The sequence below is a fragment of the Bactrocera neohumeralis genome, chromosome 3 (assembly GCF_024586455.1).
Source record: "Bactrocera neohumeralis isolate Rockhampton chromosome 3, APGP_CSIRO_Bneo_wtdbg2-racon-allhic-juicebox.fasta_v2, whole genome shotgun sequence".
NCBI lineage: Eukaryota > Metazoa > Arthropoda > Insecta > Diptera > Tephritidae > Bactrocera > Bactrocera neohumeralis.
Window position 1 is genome coordinate 63,392,971 of NC_065920.1, and position 17,571 is coordinate 63,410,541.

Consider the following 17,571-nt stretch of genomic DNA (forward strand, 5'->3'; position numbering starts at 1 on the left):
AGCGCTGATAAAAAACCAAAACTTGCATGGCTGCGAGATTCTTCTGGTTCAAAGTGGAACGCAAGAGTACTTGTGAACTACTTGCTCCAAACAATGTTAATATCGCCGCCATGGTAAGCATTCTGATAGAATAGGCTCACATGCGGTGAAGTTACATATCTTGTCGAACACAAATTTTCAAAGTTGGATTGAAGGCGAGGTTGAGACTGAGATTGCAACAGCTCGGCAGATACACTTTAGGTGAATCTAGGGGAGTTGCTGAGGTATTAGCCACCATAACAAATTTGTGGCACGCTCAAAGCACTTAAACGATCTATAATATTCTGGTGATCTCTATCTAGGAGTTTGAAGTTGGTTCACGCTTGATGCGGTACGATCTAATCTAATTTATACTGTGAAGAGTGGTGAATCGAAGAAGAAAAACATGAGAGATTCGCATAATTAAAAAGAGCTTGTAAACTGGGTAACTGAAGAGAGAGCTTAAACGTAGCGAGAAGAGAAGTGGCGAATCGAAAACGTTTTATAAGTAGAACTACCCTGCTTTCTATAATACTCTCTTAAACTTATTGATATACTTAATTTGTGAAACATTAAGTCCATTTGCTTATAAATCTTTACAAAAAAAAAGGTTCTGCAATTTGCGTTAAAATAATCAGGTTTCATGTGCTCCATATGTCGTCATGATTTGCCGAATACTTGCAATATTTTCTCAATCGCATTGCTGATTTATTTTATTGTTTTTTTTTATCCCTTCAAAGCGACTCATTACGATAATCATTACACAACATCCCTCCCACCGCAACTCAGCCAAGCTCATAAGCTCTCAGCACTCATTCAAACATTATATTTTCGCCAATCACCGACAGATTTTAGTGGCACTTATAGTTTGATTCAGCAAGCGCCACAGGTGGTCAGCCACAGCTCGGCATACCCACAACTGCCTAATCATGCAGTCCTACTATTCTGACTTTGATTTGGTTTTTCTTTGCCTGACTCGAAATTGATAGTCATCAGAAGACTTTTGTTGGTCGTTGATTTCTGTGTGGCTTGTTGGCGCTCCTGCTGAGTCTCGTTGGAGTTGTCGAATGTAATTTCAGTGTAGCAAACATACAGTTAAAGGGGAAAGCGTATATTCATGCCACAAGGCACGAATAACCGTCGCACTGGTAAATAATTTTGTGCAATGCGCTTAGCTGATTGCTTAATTTCAAGCAAAACGAGAATAAATTTTTACTTCTTTGCCTTAAAATAGTAGCGAATTCGTTAAATTACAGTTCGCTTCGAATTAAGTCCCCTTTGTGTACTCTGAATTGCATTAACTCAGTGTGGTGGCTTTTACATTTACTTTTAAAGATCTCAAACTTAAACTTGTTGGTGTAACAATAAAAAGAGTTGCGTCTCTTCGGGCTTAAGTCAAATTACATAAACGTATTACATTTCATGGAAATAAAAAGTGAGAGAAATAGTTTTGCATTCCTTTATCATAAAACGAAAACAAGATTTAGTGCTCAGGATTACAGAATATGAAGCGTTTAAATGAGAGTAGACAGCAGCGATGAGCATACAAAATGAAACAGCAGAGAAGCACTTTGAATGCAAGGATTGCTTTTAAATTGTCTCTTGTCTGGGTGGGGTAATACCTGTAAATTGGAAGATAAAAATGTGCTCCTAGTAAAATTCTTAAAAGAGCGGTATCACTTGAAAAGAATAATGGTGCAGGCACAGTTTAAGAACAGAATAGCTGAAGATAAGAGCCCTGCCATCTGATTCAAAATCTCACTCGAAATTTTCAAAGGTGAGTTTTAAATAGAAAACTCAAGTACTTCAATCAATGCTAAGTTATGTCTAATGATTTATTCTGATCCAACATAGGCAAGACTAAAGCCTTATATCGCTCCAATGCGTTGGCATACACTGCGAACTGACTCTTAAGGATTTTCTACTAAGGTATTATCAACTCTAACTGATCTTTTATAAGAGTGTACAGCTGCTGGCGTATGCCGATGATATTGATATCATCGGCCTCAACACTCGCGCCGTTAGTTCTGCTTTCTCCAGGCTGGACAAGGAAGCACAGAAAATGGGTCTGGCAGTGAACGAGGGCAAGATGAAATATCTCCTGTCATCAAACAAACAGTCGTCGCACTCGCGACTTGGCTCTCACGTCACTGTGGACAGTCATAACTTTGAAGTTGTAGATAATTTCGTCTATTTAGGAACCAGTATTAACACCACCAACAATGTCAGCCTGGAAATCCAACGCAGGATTGCTCTTGCCAACAGGTGCTACTTTGGACTGAGTAGGCAATTGAAAAGTAAAGTCCTCTCTCGACGAACAAAAGCCAAACTCTATAAGTCGCTCATAATTCCCGTCCTGCTATATGGTGCAAAGGCTTGGACGATGACTGCAACCGATGAGTCGACGTTACGAGTTTTCGAGAGAAAGGTTCTGCGAAAGAATTATGGTCCTTTGCGCATTGGCCACGGCAAATATCGCATTCGATGAAACGATGAGCTGTACGAGACATACGACGACATTGACATAGTTCAGCGAATTAAAAGACAGCGGCTACGCTGGCTACGTCATGTTGTCCGGATGGACGAAAACACTCCAGCTCTGAAAGTATTCGACGCAGTACCCGCCGGGGGAAGCAGAGGAAGAGGAAGACCTCCACTCCGTTGGAAGGACCAAGTGGAGAAAGACCTGGCTTCGCTTGGAATATCCAATTGGCGCCACGTAGCTAAAAGAAGAAACGACTGGCGCGCTGTTGTTAACTCAGCTATAATCGCGTAAGCGGTGTCTACGCCAATTAAGAAGAAGAAGGGCTGATCTTTGAAAAAGGCGAGCTTCGAGCTTTTACTCTGCCGAGTAATAAAAATTAAGATAAGTCTCAAAAATAAAATATAAATGCCTGAGTTTAAGCTTTGTGAATGGCTAAATATTCATTTCGACGCAGTACAGTTAAGATTTTTTAGAAAACTGAAGTCTCACATTGCCTCAGTAGCTTGGCATATATTGGGAAGTGAATCTTAAAATGGTTCTAGTAAAATCAGCTCAACTCTTATTCATCTATGTAGAAAGAGTACTTTGAGTTTTCGGTCTGAGTTCAAATAAATGCGGTAATTCCGTTAAATTTAAGCTATTTTTATGTACTAAAACCCGAAACTGTTTTTTGTCAAAGATAATATTGCTTTTGAAATCAACACTTCTCGAATATAAGAGTGTTCAATTCTTCATTCAACTTTCTAATTTAAAGTAATTCCAGTAAATGTAGACTAATACCATGTTCAGACCGAAAATTTGAAAGGATTAGATTACATTTAAGCCCTTCACTAATCAGCCCGTACTCACTGCCGTTGGAAAGATCAATATTTATCAAAAGAAAACATTGTCATATAGTATTTTGTAATAAAAACCGTATTCTTTTAAATATTTTCCATAAAATGGAAATAATGGACGCATTGTTTCATTTGGAAAGTCGATTTTCAGGTGAAATTAGATTCATTGCTATAAAAAAAAATTTGTTTGTTTACATTTTTTTCCCTTTGTAGTGTCTAAATCAGCTGTGATAATGTAATAGATTTCCAATGCTGACAAGTAGATGGCGCAAAATCAGAGTCGCACCGAGAGATTTACTGTGCGATTCTGTACTGTGATACAGTTTCAAGTCTCTAAATTTGAGATTTTAAGTTAGAGACAATTTTTGAGACTTGAGGCGATTTTGCTAAGTGACAGTCACAAAATCTATTACATTTCATTATTCAGAGATTTGAATGAAAATAAATATGTCACTAAACATTAAATTTTCTATAAGATAGTCAAAAAACATAATTATCAATAAAAATAAAAATATATGTTGACTTTGTTTCATAATATTTACGAAATTTATGTAAAATTGATTTATTTTTAACCTTTTCGTGTTTGAGTATAAAGAAACGACAATCGATTTATATCTATGATGATCTCTATTCAGTATATTCAAAATGGCAGACAAGAGTTCTTTTTAGTTTTGTGAGGTCTCAATATTTTGAGACTAACGCTAGAGACTGTTTAGTGAATAGTAACTAGTCTCAAATTGAGACTTTGCCTCAAAATGTCTCAAATAGAGACTAGAGAGATTACAGAACCCCGCTAGTAGTGGATCAGTTTCAAATCACTCTGATGAAGTGATTTCGAACTGTCATTTTTGTATGGCGAAATCTTGATAAATTTAAAAGATTAGTGGGATAAGCCACTCAACAGCCGAAATCGTGTGATTAAGTGTTGGTCTAAACATAGACTAAGACTTAAAGCTGACTATTTAATGATTTCAACAGAGTTAGATTGCCGAAAAACCAAACCTAGGCCCGATAAACTTATGGTTAACTATTGTAATGTAGCACCGGTCGCCGTGTGAATTTTTTCAAGTAATTTTTTGCTTAAAGTTTAAATAGTGTGTTACAAAGTTTGTTATGTAAACTTTATTACTCTTGCTTCAAATACTAATTTTTCGTTGGAAACCGATTTCAGGATATGTCTATACGAGGGGGCGCTAGATTCAAAAAAACCCTGTTTACTTTGGAACACACCTTGTATAAGGTATAAGCTCCTCAGGGTGTTACTTTTCAGCTCGCTTTTTATAGATTTGCATTAGAGAGTTTTTCAACCTCGCCTTAATCAGAAACAGATAGTAATCACTTGCTGCATGTTCGGGACTATAAGATGTATACACCAGAACCCCCAAATAAGCTCCTGGAGCTTCTGCTGAGTTACTATAGCAGTATTATAGAACATAATTCCTTGCCTATTCGCCTAAGCTGATCACTTCTGGAAAACACTCAAACGGTCCAATTATTGACAGTGCAGTTGCGAATTTAGAGTTTGGTTGAAGGCTAACTGCTCATAGTAGTTGAATCCATAGCGAAACTCTCCTGTTCGTCAAACATGGCTTGGCAGTCGTTTGATCCGTTTTGGGATCCGACTCACCTTGAATCTATCACGACCGTTTTCGCTTGACGTTAACATTATATATCCTCCTTTCCGGAGCCTAATTGTAGTGTGGTTTCTGTTCTGGCTAGTTCAACTGCTTCACAGTTGCCACGAATGTCACAACGTCCTGGAACCCATTGCTCGTTTAACGCACTATTGTTTTTTTCATTATCTTTGACTTAAGACACTTTAGTGATTTAAAAGCTACTTAGCCATCTTTACATAAAATTACGCATATTCGTTTTTGTGAGCACCCTTCTTGTCAGAAAGAGAGCTTTCTTTAATTGCTGTGATCTCCACTTGGATGTCACTGCAGTGATCTGGCTAATGGATGGATATTTTGGTATCTACTTTGACTGAAAAGACACCATTCTTTAGTTGAGACGCACCCATATACTTAGATGCTTATCCTTGTATTCTTGTCCACTTGGCCCCTTTCTCACTCCTCTCTGAAAAGAAGGCAATATTGGGGATTAAATTCAAGTTCAATTAAATATAATTACGAAAATCATAAAAAATCGTACTGAAGCAACACAGACCGTGCGGTCGTAACGATCAATGGCGATCAGTGGTGAATAGCTATTTTAAGTTAGAAATCTCATAAAGCTGAATCCAAAATGCGTTGTCTCATATGTGTATTCGTACAAAAATAATATTAGCCCAAAGGCATAAGTATTTATTACAATGTTTATATAAGTTTCGGGTATGTTTCAGTTATTTGTGCAACATGTGTACTAAAAACACTTTTGAGATTCACCCCAAATCCACTTACCGCCAAGGCTGGAGTTATTTAAGTGTACTTTTGCATTGCGGCGTGTCTAAATAGTTGCGAAATTATGAAAATCTACAGAGACCAGCGAAAACCACGACAGAAACAAAGCCAAACGTTATGAGTTGTTAAGTGTTTGCGAGGGAAAACAAAAGGCGCAGCTGCAATTGCAAAAATCTGAAGCGGCGAAAATGCGCAACAAGAAGCAAAGCCAAACGCTGAGTGCAGCCACAGGAGGATAGCAGCTATGATACATAAACTTATCGTATATATATATAAAAGTGTATGTGTGTTTGTGTTTGTGCAAGTATTACAGCAATTCTTTGTGGCGTGGCTTTGGCTGCCAACGAACATTTTTGGCAGGGGCTACGGACCAAGCAGGTCGCCTGGTGCTATTTAGTAAGCGTTACGAACACAAACAAACATACACATACATACATATGTATACCTAAATATGTATATATTCTTACTTACTCATGTATGAAAGTATGTGTGTATGTACCGACTTGTGGCGCGTGGGCTCGTTTACTCTGGCGCCCCGGGGAGTTCAAGACAAGCGAGTGGATTAAAGCTGAATGCGTGTCTCTTGGCACAAAGTATCTGTTTAACAGAGACTTACGTACTTGTACACACAAGAAGGTATTTCTTGTAAGCATTTTTTGCTGCTGTTCTTATTGCTACAATTTCAGCCAAGAGAATTTCAGCTGCTCTAGCTATGTGAGCATTTCCGAAATAAGCGCAAAAAAGCAGAAAATCCAACAATTTTATTGTCGGTGCAAATAACGGCGACTGGTTGTATTTGTGGCGGCATTTTGCGCTTTCTTTTGGATTTATTTATGTTAACATATATAAATATGTATGTAGATTTGGCTTGGCGTTTACACCTGTAGAAGGGGTGCAAATTAGCTTTAGGTAGATTTGAAAAATATGCAAAAATTTAAATAAATATTTGGCTTTTAGGAATAGCCTATCGCGCCTATCAGAAACAGGCGTTTGGTCGTGGCTTGCAGCTAGCGGCAACAAGGCCTGAGGTGGTATTAGAAATATTTAAAAAAGTAAAGAAAAAGTTGGCGCTTTAATGTAAACCAGAAGGGAAGGGAATGTGAGTACGTATTTGGGCCTATGCTTAGCTATAATCCAATTACTTTAAAACTAAAAAATATATATATTTCGAAACTTCTTTGAAAATTGGAATTCTTTTCTAGAATTCCTCACAAACAAGATACAGGATTGTACTGCGTGTAAAATATTGATTTTGAATTGAAGTTAGGTTGAATAGACCGATGCTACTGACTAGTATTGGTAGTCACTTAGACTAAATTTATAACATTTTCTTCCACTTGAAGGCATTATAAGCATCTTTTCTAAGCACTGTTTCCTAGTTCTGAACCCAATAAATACTGTTCAGACTCAAGCTAGAATCGTTTTTTCTCTAACTTCCTAAATCAATTGTTTCTATGTTGAATATTTAAAGAAATCAACTTATTTCTTTCCATGTAACTTCAGAAATGTGAACAACCGAAACATTTAAAAAAAAAATCCTCTTCTTTTCCAATTGTTAATGTCGAAATTTCATTAGCCAAGGCAGATTCCCGATGTTAGCTTAGACACTTTCCAGATATTAGCTCAGGCACATTCCAGATTTTAACCAAGACATGCACCAACTATTATTTTCATAAGCTGTAACATTAAACTGTGTTAGGTAATATTGCGATTTTTCTAAAAGTCCTTTTCTTCCCAAGAAACTGCTCCTGGGTACGAATCCCCGATATCAGACTAATTTAGCACCTATGAAAGATGTAGCCGAATTAAAATTTTTTTCTAGTTTTATCAACACATTTAGGCTCAAGTGAACTCGGTTTATCTCTAACTGCCTAAATCAATTGTTTCTATGTAGAATATTTAAATAATCAACTTCTTCATGTCCATGCAACTTCAGAAACATAATCAAACTAAACGTTTAAAAAAAAATTGTTCCCTACCTTTAAGAATTGTTAATGTCCAAATTTCATTAACCAAGACAGATATAAGTTCAGACACATTCCAAATTTTAGCCAAGACATGCACCAATTACTATATGTGACCTGGTCTACGAAAAGGGAGCTAACGTGCGAAAAATTAATTAATTTTTAATTTAAGCGTTAAAAATAAATATCTCAACTTCCATCCGAATCAACTAAAAAGTGAAAAATTGATTTTTTTACACCTAAGCCCCCTTTCCGTAGACCAGGTCACATATACAGAAGTTGCAGTCTGTCTAGTGAAAGTTGGTTACTCTTTTAAAAGTCTTTTTCTCCCCAAGAAGCTGCTCATATGTCAGAATCGTCGATATGGGACAGCTATAGCACTGTGAAAGATGCAGCCGAAATTAACCTTCTTTGTAGTCTTATCAATTGTTAGCAATTGTTAGCTAGAGAGAGTCCATTAAGCTCCAATTAAAACCATCTGCTATAGCCTTGCAGTTAGTAATTCATCTTAACTCCACTTCTATCCATTTGCGTATCAGTCAAAAATTACTGTTTATTTTTTTATTCAAAGAATCTTGACATTTCACGGAATTTCAAATAAATTTGTTCATTTGTTGGTCTGTCCACAGCAAAATTAAACTTACTGTAGTTTTCCTAAATGGCGAGCTAGTGAATCTGATTTTAATAAATTCTTTTTTTTTATAACATTATCGATCCTTACAGAATATTGCAAATTTTCTAGTAATATTATTTTTTTGAACATGAAAATTTCAACACATTGTACATTGACGTATCCGAAAGCATTCGATGAGCCTCAGCCGTACTTTTCTTGGAATTAAAAAAGAAAAGCAAAATTTCCCGCAAATGTCGAGAATTCGGCTCAAAAAGTGGCATTTTCAGTTGAGAATAAATTTTGAATGCAAACAGATCTCTACAAATATTTTGTTGGGTTAGTGTTGACACAAATGTCCAAGATCGATATATAGTAAAACGATTTAATCGACCAGTGCTTGACCCTAGAGACATCTATCGGAAAACGGAAGCAAAGTTGTAGACCTATTATTATATATCATAAAGTGATTACTTTGCTGTGAATCGTTAGATCACAAATTCGAAGCTTGAACTCGAAAAAAATTTAAAACATGTATAGAGTTGGTTTTAGTCCTTTCTTTAGAAAATTTTGTAAGCTTGGCAGTCGATTGCGGGAAATTTTACCGTAAAGGATCAAATTGAATCACTTTAGATATAAATTTATTACTACTATTCTACAGGCCGCTACTAAAAATCACAACACAGATGATATCTAGAATTGTGAAGAGACGCTAACAGGCTAACATAATGCCCTTAAACAGTCAGAGAGAGGCCTGAAAGTTATTGTCTAACATATCATTAAAAAAAATTTGCACCGGAACTCAGTTAAACTGCGTCCGCAAACCAAATCGGTATGTTACCGATTTTTTCCTAGATTTTTAGAGCCTTTGCTGAAGTCTATTATACATAGTTTGATCTCATAATGTCAATCGGTGTGCGTTAGACAGCAAGTTTTTTACGACAATTTTACCATGTGTTTTGTGTGTTCTTTTTAAAACGAATTAACTCATTTGAGTGGCACAAAACTTACAGTGGAGATCGTGATGATGTCGAAATCTTGCCCAATGAGAGTCGTACATTCATGTTGGTTAATGTTCTGAGTATGCAGCTTGACGATGTTAGACCAAAAAAAACTGAATCTTTTGGGAAAACGACAACTTCTAAAGTTCGCGAGGGAGATGCTTGACGCAGTAACTGATGATATAATTCCGAAGAAACTGAAAATGACAAAATTCTCAGAAGGCACTAAAGGCCATACCAGTCAAGGCTGATAGCAAAGGTGTGAGAAATTTGATTAATGATTTGAATTCTTATGTTGGCTCAAAAATACCCTGCTTTCAATGCGATTAGATATATGAAAATGTTTTTTTTTTCAGTCTGGATCGTATTTGATCAGATAGTAAGATTAGTAGAAATCGTTGTATTTCAAATAGTTGATTATCTATGCATATATGAATGTTAAAAGTATTTTTAAGTCAATCATTGCTAATTTTTTTTACTGGCAGGATCTCAAATAAATGCTTCACATTATGAGTTTTGTGGTTAATTATCTAGCACTTGAAAGTCAATACATAAAACTGTACATTATACTTTTTTAATTATGCTGCAATGTATGTATACATATGTGTGCGTTGAATTATCAAAATTTGCACACATTCATTTGATTGGAATTTGTGCACGTGGAAATTCATATGAATTGGAGTAGAAATTAGTGAAGCATTTGTATTTTTTATGAAAAAATTTTTCGAGATTACTCAATCTCAGTCCCGAAATTTCGGGATTCTAAGAATTAAGTTATATCATTAAATTCGTTAAACATTACTTTGTTTCGCGAAATAATCTGTCGAGATTTCGGGATCAAAAAATCTCAGTCCCGAAATTTCGGGATTATAAGAATTAAGTTGTATCATTAAATTCGTTAAACATTACTTCGTTTCGTGAAATAATCTGTCGAGATTTCGGGATCAAAAAATCTCAGTACCGAAATTTCGGGATTATAAGCATAAAGTTTCTTTTTAAAAATTAATATGTTTCATGAGGTAATTTTTCAAGATTTCGGAATCAATAAACATCAGTCCCGAAATTTCGGGATTATAGGAATTAAGTTTTAAATTACGAATACCGCAAGAAATAAGACTTAAGTTTTAATTATTATTTCTTTTTTTTTGAATTATGAGGAAATTTGGCGTGAGCAAACTCAAAAGAAAACTTTACATTCTACCTATAAATATAAATTTAAGAGTCCATAATACATTTAAAGCACCCACTTAAAACATAATGTTATTCTTTTACGGGAAAAAAACTGCAAATTTTTAAGATATTATGGTAATTTGGAAAGATTTCTAAAACAAAAAATTAAAAAAAAAAAAAAAATGTAAAACACAGCCATCTATCTCTCGCGTGCAATTTTTTTGTAGCATGCGATTACTTATTGGAAAAAGTTAATATATTCCAGTGTCACCTTAATTTTGAAACTTCAAAATTTCTTAATTTTTATACGTAACTAATTTCAATTATGTATGTACATCACCAGTATATGTATGTACGCCTCTGCGTATACGCAACTTTTTCGTGCTTGGCGTAATATTGAGGTCAACGAGTGCAATTTGTATTAGTATGTTGCACATCACTGACAACCAACTGCCTGCATGCTTTTTACTTCGTTTTTATAATATTTGAACATTAAAATTTAATATACAGGCGATTAATTTTGCAACTAGGAAATGACCTCAGCGACAACTAGCCGGAGCTGCAAAGCGGCGAAAGTGTTGAACATGCCGTTAGCAAAGTAATAACGGCACGTGCTCGCCTGTGTTGCAGTAACAATTTCCCCACAGCCAGGCAGAAAGCACTTTGGCGCTTATTCACTTAAACTGAAAGTACTAGCGCTCGCACACGCTCGTCAAGCAGTTGACTACATAGCTGCTAGCTGCCTCTTTATCACAACACTTGCGGCACTCAAGTCAATGAAGCTGTTGATATGCTTTGCTGCAACTTCGGTTGTTATTGTTGCTGCCACCTTGGCTGTCGTTGTTGCTACTACTGCAGTTGATAGCCAGAAAGACAACGTCACTCAGCTGTGCACACACACACACAGCCATACTCAGCCTGGCAAGTTTAAAGTATCTGCAAGTGGAGTGTCTTCCGATTGCTTATCCTTTCCCCTGCTGCTTGCGGATGTGAAAAGTCGCTGCAAAGTCTGAAAGTATTGCAAAAATGCGTTTGTTGTTGTTGCTAGCATACAACCAATACCGTTATATACGGTTTCCAGCTGCTTTACCGCCCGATTTGTTTGTAACGTCCATCAACATGTCAACAGGCTTCCAGATAAGCAGTCGCACACACTCACCCACCCACACATAATCGCTTTTGGTTTTACATTTTTGTTTCCGTGCTTTGCTGTGTGTTGGAATTGGTATTGGTAGATTTTGCACTCAATGCACATAACTCAGCAGGTAATCAACAACGTTTTGATAGTGTCAACGATGTGTCAGTCGCGTCATCCTCCACTCTCTAATCCCACACACACAAATATACACGCATTGGCGTGCCACAGCATCGCTTGTTTACATGCACCCATTATGTGACACAACAAATACATTTGCAACATTTTGCTGCACCATTAAATATTGTGTGGCATAAATTGTTGAACGTACAACTAAAAATGCACCAGCGGTAGGAGCGTGTGCGTGGAGGGTACATACTTTTGTAGGCAAACAAATTCTCTGCTACTGAGTGAGAGATATTTCAAAGCAAAGCAAGCTGCAATGTAAATGCAAATGTGTGCGTTGAATTATCAAAATTTGCACACATTCATTTGATTGGAATTTGTGTACGTGGAAATTCATATGGATTGGATTAAAATTTAGTGAGGCATTAATTCTGGGAAAACATAACATACATTAAGTTTCATTATTCGATTCGTTGGAAGTTTATTTTTTTTATGAAATAATTTTTCGGGATTTCGGGATTATTTAATCTCGGTTTCGGGATCACGAAAAAAGTTTCATCATTCGATTTCTTTAACAATTAATATGTTTTATGAAAAACTGTTGCAAAGATTTCGGGATTAAAAAATCTCAGTGCCGAAATTCGGGACTATAAGAATTAAGTTTTAAATTGCGAATATCGCAAGAAATACTCAATTTGCTTAAAATAATTATAGGGCTTCTGGTATCAGTCCCGAAATTTCGGGATCTATAAAAAAGTTGCATCATTAGATTTCTTTAAAAATTAATATGTTTTATGAAAAACTCTTGCAAAGATTTCGGGGTCAAAAAATCTCAGTGCCGAAATTCGGCACTATAAGAATTAAGTTTTAAATTATGAATATCGCAAGAAGTAATCAGTTTTCATAAAATTATTATCGGGCTTCTGGTATCAGTCCCGAAATTTCGTGATCACAAAAAGAGTTTCATCATTATATGTATTTCCTTAAAAGTTAATATGTTTTATGAAAAAATCTTGCAAAAATTTCGGGATTAAAAATCTCAGTCCCGAAATTTCGGTGATATATTAATAAGTTTTAAATTACGAACATTGCAATAAATAAGCTTTTTCATAAAATAATTATCGGGCTTTCGGCATCAGTCCCGATAATTCGAAATTAATTTTTAATTGCAATATTTTTTTTTTTTTTGCCAAATATCAAAAATAAAAGAAGTTAGTTGGACATTACATTAATTCTGGGAAAACATACATTAAGTTTCTTTATTCGGTTTGTTGAAAATTAGTATTTTTTATAATGTAATTTTTTGGGATTGCGGGTTTACTTCAACTCAGTACCGAAATTTCGGGACTATAAGAAGAAATTTGAATCATTAGATTCCTTAAAATTAATATGTTTCACGAAATAATCTTTCAAGAATTCGGGATCAAAAAATGTCGGTCCCCAAATTTCGGGACTATAAGAATTAAGTTTTAAATTATGAATATCTCAAGAAATAATCAGTTCAAAATAATTATCGGGCTTCTGGTATCAGTCCCGAAATTTCGGGATTATAAAAATTAAATTGCATCATTAGATTTCTTAAAAACTAATATGTTTCATGGCAAAATCTTTCAAAATTTCGGGATCAAAAAATCTGAGTCCCGAAATTTCGGGATTATATTAATTAATTTTTTAATTACAAACATTGCAAGAAATATCATTGTTTAGTTCACCACTTTTTATATACGTTTCAACTGTTTATCGGTTGTTTTCAGTGCATTCGCAAATAACTTGGCATTTTTGTTGCTTTCTGCGGGAATCGTGACATTCTTAGCACAATTTGGGCTTCAATCATTTAATAAATATGCATAATTTATTTTCAAGGTAGACAAAATCATTCATCTGCGCAGCTTTATATGCTCATGTGTCCTATTTATCCCACATTATGTATGTATATATTTTTTTCAAATCAACGCAAGGAAAGTCAATGTTTCAATTTACAAGGGTTTCGCTCACGCACATAAATTGGTGCCTTATTGATTGCTTTAAATTAGCAGTTGCACACCCTACATAACCACAGATATGGGTGCTCTTTAAAATTATTCTGTGTCTGCTGAATTAATTTATTTTGATTGCTTTATCGTGATTGAATTATAATGCGCAAAGTAATAGAATCATACGCTGACAGCTACTGCCAAGGTGTGGAAAAAATTACAATTTAGTTACATACAAACAACACATGTCATCTTAAAATTCATTTGTAACGGTTAATGAAAGAAAGGTAAAAACATTGCTCGCTATTTTGGCTAATTTTTATATAAGCTCCCCTTTACTTATATTCTCTATTTTCTTATTAACTTGAAATGCTATTTAATAGCCGCATTTACATAATTTCCCATTATTAACTTCGCCTTCTTCTTTTTCTTTTGCAGCGTCAACCCTTCCAAGTGAAAGCAGCAAATACAACAAAAGCAAAAACAATGATGTCAAACAAGTTATTCTGTTGGTCCTTGGCTCTTGTTGCCGTTTGCTTGGCGCTGTGTCTGTCGACGTCGGAAGCAGCGCCATTTCCCAGGTAGTTGTAGCTTTGTCAAAATTTAAAACACACACACACACACGCATAAACATTTACTGTCATTTTGCTGAATGATTTTTTAATGCGCACGCGAAAAGCTTCAGTTGAATTTTGTATTATCAATGCGCGTGCTGGCGCAGCAGCGTTCTATTTTACTAAGACCAACTAAGCTCGGCTAAAATTTTGGCAGTAGTTCACCGGACAGTTGAAAGAGCGCTGCTCAGGTGTCATTTAAATTGTATTGTAATTTGCATAAGCAAGTTATTAGTGAGGCTGTCGAAGTTTGACAAGCTTAGATTGAGGCCAACACGGTACTAAATAGGCTACTGTTGGTTAGAGCAAGAGCTTCTTAAACTACCAAGCTTTTGGGAATAAAAATTGTTGACACCACCGCCTAACCAGCTGAATTTAATAATACTTAATGACTTGTGAGAACAAGAGTGCCAATTATAGAAATATGGTGGAAGATTAGTAAAGTTAATGAAAGAATAATCACTAGAGGCCTAGGCCATGGAGAAATTAATAATTTTTCATTTCCGGCATAAATTGGAAGAAAGATCTACAGAAATCTATGTCCTGGAGAAATTAAATATATTTCATTTCCGGTATAAGTACGACGGTGAAAGAGGCATCTTTCATCGTCTCAAGGTTTGTCTCTACCTAAATGGATAAAGAGCTAGTAAAATTAAGGCTTCGCACTTCGACCTATGGTCTATTGTGCCCTCGCCTATAACGTATGTATATGGTCACAATAGTCCAGCATTCTGAACAATTCCAAGAGCCTGCTGGGCGCAACTGAGGTGATGTGATCGCTGTCTACGTAGATGGAACCTAGGGCCTTGAGCCTGCTGCAGAATGAGGTGTTCTCGAGTTTCCTGTTCCATGAAGCAAAACCTGCAGTTTGCGTAAAAAACTAAGCTCATGTTGGACAAGTGCTTCCTGAGCCAGCAGTGGCTTGTATAGATCGCAACAAGGGGATGGAATTTGTCTCAGGGGAGGTTGATCATTTCTTTAAACCTTTCAAGGTTGTAACCTCCCAGAAGTAGTTTGGCATGACGCATTCCTGCTGCCTGCTACCAATGCTGTTATCTCCCCTCTCTGCTCAGCTCTTTTAAAGTGTGGGACTCCACTGCAATGCACGATTATAGCCCCATTCTCTTGGACGCTGCCGCAGAGCGGGCTAGTTCGTCAGTCAGCTCATTGCTGGCTACTGCTTTATGCCCTGGCACTCAGATTAGGTGTATCCGGTTGCACACTAACTTATAGCAAAGACTTCTGCTTGAAAGATGCTTGAAAAATGTCCCATTGGTATGGACAATTTGATATGCGGTAATGTTAATCCTCTTCGTAACGCCGTCCCTTGGAAGAAAGGTCAGTGGTGTGTTTTTCCCTAGGGCCTTCATTTTTTGAGACGACATTATCTTCAATTTGCCAAAACCCTCTGTTGCCATTAGCAACATGTTATGTTTCGTTACCTGTTTGATCACTAGATACAGCGGTGAGATACAGCGGTGAGCTCCAGCATGACTTCAAGTGCTGTGGTTGGGCAAGTGCGCATTGCTCTTAAAGCGCAGTCACAGGCGAGCCTTTGCAGATTCGATAGTTGAAGGCCTACCGAAGACTACGTTGCCCTAGATGCCCAAGCAACCGCTCCATAAGTGACAATAGGCCTTACAACCATGGTATACAGCCATCTAATCTCTACCTAGGTAAAAATGTAACAACTGAAGTGTGAAAGGCATTTACTCAATGCGTTTTCTTGTGACAGCTTCGCACAGCGAAATATGATGTTTTCTGCAATTTTTCAACGAAATAAACATCTGTTTTTTGAATGTTATGCTGGCGAAAAATCATCCTAAGATCATTTAAAGGAATACTGCCGAATTTCTAGTCCCTGGCCAAATATAAGATAGGCTTCTTACTATTTACGTAGACCCGAATATCGGGGGATCAGATTAGCTCATCTTCCTCTTTGACTCTTTAAAGCCCCAGAAGTATGTATATATTCAGTAGTATACTATATTCGCAATCTTTAAGACCAAGTGAAGCCAAGTCTTTCGCCAGTTGGCTTGTATACCGAGGAGTCATTCGGTTTTCGATAGGGTAAAAGTTTTAAATACGGATAAACCTTATTTTTGGCACAAACAGTTTCAGAAAAAATAGCATATTAACATTTTTAGGCAGAGAAGGCATCTTTTCAAGTTAACGAGTAGTAGAAGCTGAGGAGTAGCAAGTGGAATGTTTGAGTTTTATGAAAGCTCTATTAGAAAGCACATTCAGAGTTGTACTATGAAAGCTTTTTAAAGAGTTAAAGTAGATAACCGAACGGCATTGCCGGGTATGTTAAGTGTGTTCACCTCTTGAAGTGAAATTTCTTCTAATTCTGTTCTATTGGGTTCCCTATAAAGTAGTGAAATATTACGAATTTTCAGTAGCAATAAAGTTACACTTACCGAATTTTCAGCAACTTAGACTTCTTTGACGTAGAAGTTTTTGGAAAGTTTGTAATCCGGTTGAAATTAATTTTTTAGTAAATTCTTCACTGCTCTAATTTAAGTTCCTTAAAACTCTTTTTCCTTCTTCGAAGTAGAAGCGTTTCGTATCCTTTCACTTTCCATATTTATTTTCAATTAACCAATCCTTCTTCTGCATTTTAACCAAACCGCTTGAATTAAAAACGCATTATGTAGGCGTATTCTGCGAGCATATGCCATATTATATACGAATATATTGACAAGCCATAAATAAATGTGCGCTTAAGGTACTAATAGAAGATTTTCTTATTTTCCAATACACTTAACAACGAAACAAAACGCAAAACGCAATGTAAACATAAATCCTTATGATGGCACAAAACCAAACACTAAACACACACATGCATACAAACACAACATGGCAAACACACAGTCAGGGCGGCGGCTACTACAACGAGCTTGAGGAGGTGCCCGACGACATATTAATGGAGCTGATGGCCCGTTTCGGACAAACTATTATGAGAGCACGCAACGATCTGGAAAAGTGAGTAATAAAAAACACGAAGAAACCTTAAACTAACAATAATTTCAGTATGAAATGAAGGCGTAGTAGCTTTTTAATGTGCAAATGTATGTGTGGTTTATTGAAATTAGGTAGGCGTTAGGGCGGTTTAATTTTCAAGTCATAAATGTTTGTGTGTACACGCTATTAATTTACTATCGTCACAGTGCAAACGTGTCTCTTAGCGGCGCCAATTGGGTGCATACATTGTGCGTGTTAGGTTAGAGGGCAAGA

The 17,571-nt window shown here is 36.3% G+C and overlaps 1 protein-coding gene across 2 annotated transcripts in view; it reads left to right on the forward strand.

The window, feature by feature from the left end:
* The window catches only part of LOC126752872 (diuretic hormone class 2), a 57,356-nt gene that overhangs the window by 34,901 nt on the left and 4,884 nt on the right, over positions 1-17,571 (forward strand). Inside the window, exons 2-3 of one of the 2 annotated variants that reach the window (XM_050463874.1) lie at positions 14,159-14,304; positions 17,209-17,319. In XM_050463874.1, coding sequence (XP_050319831.1) covers positions 14,207-14,304; positions 17,209-17,319 — 209 coding nt within the window. In that variant the 5' untranslated portion in view covers positions 14,159-14,206. The remainder of the gene's footprint in view (positions 1-14,158; positions 14,305-17,208; positions 17,320-17,571) is intronic. The other variant, XM_050463875.1, reaches the window with a different exon arrangement.